The 8353-nt window shown below is 32.7% G+C and overlaps 1 protein-coding gene across 1 annotated transcript in view; it reads right to left on the bottom strand.

Annotated features, from left to right (window-relative positions):
• Nucleotides 1–580: 580 nt before the first annotated feature.
• LOC114345883 (ankyrin-1) overlaps nt 581–8353 on the bottom strand; it is a 36902-nt gene continuing 29129 nt past the window's right edge. The window contains exon 2 of the mRNA XM_028296700.2: nt 581–2229. Coding sequence (XP_028152501.1) covers nt 644–2215 — 1572 coding nt within the window. The 5' untranslated portion in view covers nt 2216–2229 and the 3' untranslated portion in view covers nt 581–643. The remainder of the gene's footprint in view (nt 2230–8353) is intronic.

Below are 8353 nucleotides of genomic sequence, written 5' to 3'. Positions count from 1 at the left end.
GTACTTATGCCTATACATTTTATTTCTGTTAAAGAATTAGTTAAAGAATTACATTAAAATAACTCAACCGTGCACTTCGCCGAACGCTAGTTTACAGTGCGCCAATGTTTGTGAGAAGGGTGGCTTTAGCATTATAAATAAAAAATTATCGAAGTTATAGATTTAATTTTAGAAAAATCTTTATATATTTTTTTTGTAAAATTTCCTGAATTTTTCAATGGTCAAGTCAGTTTTTTTCTAAAAATTGTTTCGGAGTTATTTAAAAAACATCTAATTTCGCAGTTCATTTGTTTAATAAAAAATGAAGCACCCATTTCTCGAGTAGAACTTTTTGATATGTTGTTTATTAATCTTTTCTTAATGAAATTACAAAAAGTTCTATCTTGTTTGATTTTTCTGAACTGAAAATTTATCTAAACCAATATTTTTTCTGTTTTTAACTGCTTCATTTCATGGGTCATCAAAATGAAATGGAAACGAATAACAGACGAATCTCACGATGAACGCTATGATAGTTACACCAATAAATAATCACCACTTTTCGATTTTGAGTTTTGATAAGTAATAAAAATACATAAAGTACTACCGATGAGCAACGTTTTTAAAAGTAAGGCTGTCGAGGTGGATGAACAATATCACATGACTAATAAAATTCAACTTTTACTGATTCGATGAGACTAGAAAGATCTTCATTGTTTAGCATTTGCAAGATGTGTATTTTACACTCCAATACAAGTTTTGGAACAATTATATCCATTGCAGTGTCAGCTTTTTCCAGTAACAGTAGTCTTTCCTTACCGTTATGTACTTCTTCTAAGACCATTGGTAAAAAGCTAGAGTAAATCGGATATTTGTCAATATACTGTTTAATATTTTTCATTTCTTCTTGTAATTCGTGGTTGCGTAAAAAATTTAATAATTTATTTTTATTACGTAAGGCTTGTAAAAAGGTATATAAAGACACTGTGGTATTTCCTATCAAACAGGTTTTAATTTGTTCGATTTCTTCTTGACAATTGTGTTTAAATTCGTCTATACTTGTTCCACTTGGAAAATTACTAGGCGTTGGTACTTCTATATCTTTGTAAAATAATAACATGTGTTTTACTAACAGCTCCATACTACATTTCATATCAAATCTTCGTATTTCATTTGGATCACCATTAAAATGTTCATACACAAAATCCAGTGGTATTCGGCCTTTTTTATCTATTGCCATTACATCAGCTCTTTTATTTAATAAAACTTGTATAACATCACAGTGATTAGAGCTTGAAGCTAAATGTAAAGCAGTAGTACCTCTAGAAACAATTTTACCCTCGATATTTGCTCCTTTTTGAAGTAAAAACGTAACCATTTGTGATCGACCAAATATAGCAGCGACATGCAATAAAGAGTAGCCATCCACTGTTTGAAAATTAACACTAATCCCCATTTTGAAAAAATATTCCAGCATTTCTGTTTGGTTATACTGAGCAGCTAAGTGTATTGGGCTGTTGCCACTAGCACCTCTTTCTAGATAAGACCTTGCCCCGCTTTCTATAAGGCGCCTTGCTGCGCTAAGGTATCCCTGCTTTACGCATATATGTAGAGGTGTTTCTCCGCTATACGTTTTAGCATCGAGGTTAGAACCTTTACTTATGAATATCTCGATGATCTCGATATCTTCATGATTTGATTCACAAGCATAGTGCAAAGCTATAGAGTCAAACACATCTGCTTTCTTAACATCAGCATTGCATTGGATTAAATACTCAGCAACTTCTTTTTGACCCTCGATGACAGCCCATATTAAAGGCGTCCGAAGGTCGCTACTACAAGCATCAACATGGTACAATTTATTATCTACAAAATATTCAACTATATCTAAGTGGCCTTTTTGTGCTGCTATGTGTATTGGTAGTAATCCACTTATACTTTTGGTTTCTAAAGATGCACCACATGCAATCAATAATGTTAACACATCAAGACGACCGCACACGACTGCCAGGTGTAGTGGCGGAAGTACATATTGACTAAATCTATTTACATTGGCATTTCTTTTAAGTAAGAGTTCTACTATCTCTAAATTTCCCTTTTCTATAGCTGCGTGTAATGGTGAATATCCTGTCGGTTCTATATAATTTATGTCCACACCCTTGTCTAGTAATTTGGCAACTTCGGCACAGTCATCACATAATATTGCTAACATTAACCGCGATCCACTGCTCTCCATTTTTAATTGCTTGTCTAAAAATAATTAGAAAAAATTAGTGAGGGTCCAGAAGTAACAAAAACATCTAAACAATTAAGTCGATGAATAATCTTTCGGAATGTGAGAATAATTTCAGGGCATATTAAATTAGAAAAGATGAAATGAAAAGAAATAAATTGGTGTGTTTATTTAAAAAAAAATTAAATGGCAGATTATTTTCTCCCTTATTTTCTATTAGTAAATGGCCTTCTTTATTCTCTTGTCCCAGCTGTATAGATGTTAGTGCCGTGACCCGTGAAAATGGCCCGGTCAAGCCCCGTCAAAAAAGCCCGGATACAAAATAGCCTCAACAAAATAGCCCCGACAAAATAGATCGCACATAAAATAGCCCCGGCTAGAACAGCTCCGGCGAAAACACCCTCAATAAAAAGTTTTACCTTTAAACAGACTATGTACCATTTATTTTATCAGAACATCAAGAATTTAATACATTCTCGTCCAAAACATTACAACATATCCCAAAAAATTAGTAAAACAATACTAAATAATAATTAGATAATGTTTAATATAAAAATTAAAAGGTTCAGTATATTAATTATAATAAGATAAAAATAGTTATAAAACAAAATAATAAAGAATTGACGTTTATACCCTCACCGGTACAAAAAACGGGCACCCTAAAAATTGGGCCATTTTTAATGACTTGTATTTCCTAAACCTGATATTCGATTTAAGTAATTTTTTTAATATGTTATAGCCTTATTCTTTAACAATATCGCTGTAATAATATTGTTGCTAGACAGGTACATTGTCATTGTATAAAGGGTGTACGAATCAAACTGTGTGTTTTTTCTCTCAAACTTTGGAACACCCTGTGGAATGTTATAGCTTTTATAAAATACTGAAATTCAAACCAAACTATAGCCCCCAAGTTTTCTTAACATTCTGTTTTGTGATTCATTCGCTTATGTTGGATAATAAAAAAGTTAGGCACTTTTAACAACTACCCCTGTTTTTCGTCAATACAGGGTGTTTTTAAATAAGTACGGCAAACTTTAAGGGGTAATTCTGCATGATAAAATATTGACAGTTTGCTTTATAAACGTATGCCCGCAAATGCTTCGTTTCCGAGATAGGGGGTGTTGAAACTGTTCTTACAAACTGACGATTTATTTATTGCTCTAAAACGGTTTGTGATATGCAAATTAAATTTGGTAGATTTTAAGAGGTAGTTATTGCGCATTTTTTGGCATACAATTAAGAATTATATATTCACCATTGGCGTACATACGGGTATAAACATTTTAAATATATCCCGTATGCACGCCAATGGTGAATATAAAATTCTTAATTGTATGCCAAAAAATGCGCAATAACTACCTCTTAAAATCTACCAAATTTAATTTGCATATCACAAAACGTTTTAGAGCAATAAATAAATCATCAGTTTGTAAGAACAATTATTTCAACACCCCCTATCTCGGAAACGAAGCATTTGCGGGCATACGTTTATAAAGCAAACTGTCAATATTTTATCATGCAGAATTACCCCTTAAAGTTTGTCGTACTTATTTAAAAACACCCTGTATTGACGAAAAACCGGGGTAGTTGTTAAAGTGCCTAACTTTTTTTATTATCCAACATAAGCGAATGAATCAAAAAAACAGAATGTTAAGAAAACCTGAGGCTATAGTTGGGTTTTAATTTCAGTATGTTATAAAAGCTAGAACATTCCACAGGGTGTTCCAAAGTTTGAGAAAAAAACAGTTTGATTCGTACACCCTGTATACAATGACAATGTACCTGTCTAACAACAATATTATTACAGCGGTATTGATAAAGAATAAGGCTATAACATATTAAAAAAATTACTTAAATCGGATATCAGGTTTAGGAAATACAAGTCATTAAAAATTACCCATTTTTTGGGGTGCCCGTTTTTTGTGACGGTGAGTTGATTTCCATATTGTATGAAATCCTTCTAAGATAATCCAGAACTGCGGATTCATCGTAATTTTCAATTAGTGTTTCAAGTCTTCGGCTTAACTGAACACATATTTACGTTTACAGGAATTGGGGGGATTAACACCTGCTCTTAAGCGTGTAAGCTGTATTTCCACTTGGTCGTGTTCTTTTTAAACTTCCCAATAAGTTTGTAAACAGATGGATGGTGACAGTTTAAAGTCTGTTGAAAAGCGCGATGCCATCCCTCAACGGAATTATTCGTACGTGGAAGACCATTTCCGACTCTACTGTAAACATTCCAAATTGCAATTGAAAAGTGAGGCTCGGCTCTACGATTTCGTCTAAGTCGTCCAATGTAGTTGTCTTTCCAGTAATTTACAATAGGGTCCAAACAGTATGGAAAATTTCCAATTAATTCTTCAAAGGCCAGGAACGAAACTTAAAGATAAAAGCATTTTTGTGTATTGACACACGTTTTCGTTATTTTGGTACTCTTCTGCTAAACCACATTCTTGGATTTTTCTCCACAAAGACTGCCCTAGGGGAAACAAACATCCAACGATTTCGACGCCATTAAATACTTGTGCTGCTGTAGTTTGGATGGCTTTTTCGAAGTCCGACGGTATACCGACGGGATTTAGCGTCAACTTTAATTCCAAAAGTTTTTGAAATACCCAAACGTATGTTATTTAACTTTTGTATTGTAAAAGATGCTTTTCAACAATCTAAAAAAACCACCAGATTTCCAAAGAAAGATGACGGTTCCAACAAAGAAATGCTAACGCAAATTATGTCTATGTTAAAAAATCTTAAAGAGGACACAGAAGAAATAAGAAAACAACAAAAAGAACAAGATAAGAAAATGAAGGAGATTTCCGAGGAACTAAAAGAACTCAAAAAAGAACAGATTGAAAATAAAAACGAAATATCAGCAATGAAGAATAATAATGAAAAAATGTTAAAAGAAATTAATAATTTGCAGAAAGAAATAATGAGTTGCAACGAGAGAATTCAATACCTTGAAAGCGACAAAAGAAGGAAAAATATAGTTATACAAGGCATCCCGATAACTACAAATAATCCAAAGGTATTAAGAGATTCAGTAAAAAATTTTATCGACAAGGAAATGGGTATAGAAGTAAAAATAAATGAAGCAAGGAAATTGGGAGATAAAATATACTTAGTCGAACTGGATAGCAAATACGAAAAGATGAAAATAATGAAAAACATACATAAACTCAAAGAACTGCCGAACCGCATATACATAAATGATGATCTAACAAAACGTGAAAGAGAAATACAATCCAAAATTAGAGCAACTGCTAAAGAAGAGAAGACCAAAGGGAAAATTGCTAAGGTGGGATATCAAAAGTTAATTTTGGATAATGAAGTATGGAAATGGAACAGAGAAAGAGAAAAGTTGGAAAGAGTAAATTATAACCGCTCAAAAAACTAATAAGCAATAACGGACAGAACAATACTATAAAGACGACACGGCAAAGAAAAAGGAGACAAGAGGGAAACGACGAAACAAAAAAGAAAACAATAAAATCAAACGAAGTAATACGTATGGCGACATGGAATATAAGAGGAAGTCACAAAGAAGGAAAATTAAAACAAATGGTACTTGAACTTAAAAGATACAGTTTTCAGATTGTCGCATTACAAGAAACAAAGCAATTAGGGCAATACAGTCAGGAAATAGAAGATTACTTATTCTTTAACAGTGGAGGGCAAAATAGAATGCTGGGTACAGGCTTTTTAATACATAAAAACTTTAGAGCATCAATTGTCGAATTCAGAGCAATATCCGATAGACTGAGTGTTCTTAGAGTAAAGGGAAAATTCCAAAAAATTTCATTTGTAAATATTCATGCACCTTCGGAAGAAAAAGAAATAGAGGTAAAGGAAGAGTTTTATAACCTACTGGACCAAGTATATGAAACCATCCCCAAATATGATCTCAAAATAGTCCTTGGAGATACCAATGCCAAAATAGGTAGAGAGGACATATTTAAGCCTACTATAGGAAAATACAGCTTGCATCCAACAACGAATCACAATGGACACATGCTCATCGACTTTGCAAGAGAAAAAAACCTTTTAATAAAAAGTACCTACTTCCAGAGAAAGGAAATACACAAGGGCACTTGGAGATCGCCGGACGGTCAAACGGTAAACCAAATAGACCATGTTTTAATAGAGAAGGATGTAGAAAAAAGCATAATGCATATACGTACATATAGAGGGCCAGATATAGATTCAGACCACTTTTTAGTGGGAATAAAAATGAAACAAATAATACCTATAAATAGAAACAGAAACAGAGAAAAACGCATGATGAACAAGCTAGTCAGGTTACAAACAGAAGAAAAAAAGGTATACCAGTTGACACTTAACAAGAAACTGGAACTTATTACAGAAAATGACAATGTAGAACAAACATGGGACTTAATTAAAAATACTTTAAAAGCCGTAGCAGATGATACTGACAAGCCAATCAAGAAACAACAAAAGGCATGGTTCGACGATGAATGCAAACTAGAAATAGAGAAACGGAACAAGCTACGATTAGAAAGTCTAAGACTGAAATCAAAAACAGCGGAAACACTTTACATAGAGCAAAGAAGAAAAACCAGCGCAATTTTACGAAATAAAAAGAGAAAATTTTACGAAGATAAGTTGAAAGACATTGAAGAGAATTACAAAAATAATCTTATTAGAAATTTATATCAAGGCATTAAAAATCAAAAAAGAGAATATAAACCACAGCCCATTTATTACAAAGATAAAGAAGGAAAAATGATATTTGATGACCAAGAAATATTAAAACGATGGAAACAATATTTTGATGAATTGTTAAACGGGGAGTACACAAATAATCACAATGAAGAAGACACAGATCATGGAAATGAAGAACACATAAATCACGATAATGAAGGATACACAGACGCCATAATGAGTATGCAAAGAGACAGTACGGAAGATATAGCACCATCCCTAAATGAAGTTGAAATTATTATTAAGAATCTAAAAAACTATAAATGTCCTGGAAGTGATTCTATAACAGCGGAAATGTTAAAATATGGAGGAGCGCAGCTGACAGACAAAATACACAAATTACTAAAAAACATATGGGAAAAGGAAGAACTACCAATGGAGTGGAAGCAAGCAGTGATATGTCCTCTTTATAAAAAGGGGGACAAAGCAGAATGTCAAAATTATAGGGGCGTGGCACTATTAAATGTAATATATAAGATATTAGCAGTTCACATCAAAAACAAGCTAGCAAGAAGTCTTAACAATAACATAGGTGAATACCAGTGTGGCTTTAGAAAAGGAAGAAGTACTATAGACAACATCTTTACTTTAAGAGAAATACAAGCTGAGAGCTATGAATATAATAAACCAACAATGGCACTCTTCTTAGATTTTAAGCAAGCTTTTGATAGAATAAAAAGAAAAGAAATATATAAAGCGTTAAAAAATCTAGAAGTTTCACCAAAAATAATAAGAATGATAAAGCTTACACTTACGAAAACAGAAAATAAAGTAAAAGTTAATAACAAACTAACAGAAAATTTCGAAGTGAAAGAAGGAGTACGACAAGGGGATCCGTTGTCATCACTGCTTTTTAATGTAGTATTGGAAATGATAATAAAAGAGGCTAATATTAACAGATCAGGACATATATATCACAAAAAACATCAATGTTTGGCATTCGCGGATGATGTAGTAATTCTATCCAGAAGCAAGGAACAACTAAAAGAGGTAGTAGAACGACTAGAAAAGGCAGCTCGAGAAAAAGGACTTTATATAAATGAAACAAAAACTAAGTATATGGAATGGACCGACAAAAAATTTGAACAAGGGCAATATTTAATGATAACAACGAATGAAGGAACAATGTATAAATTTGAAAAGGTAGACAGATTTGAATATTTAGGGACCTTATTTTCTAGTAAACCAAATATCCGGGATGAAATACACAAAAGACTAATGTCAGGGAATCGTTGCATATATGCACTCAATAAAATACTCAGAAGCAAAAATATATCCAAAGCAGCTAAATTAAGAACGTATAAAACTGTGATACGACCAATAGTTACGTATGCCTCAGAAACTTGGACTATGACAAAAACCGAGCAATCAATGTTACAAGTATGGGAAAGAAAAATACTTAGAAGGATATTT

This window comes from Diabrotica virgifera, chromosome 2 (assembly GCF_917563875.1).
Source record: "Diabrotica virgifera virgifera chromosome 2, PGI_DIABVI_V3a".
Classification (NCBI taxonomy): Eukaryota; Metazoa; Arthropoda; class Insecta; order Coleoptera; family Chrysomelidae; genus Diabrotica; species Diabrotica virgifera.
This window is presented reverse-complemented; position numbering and strand designations above follow the sequence as displayed.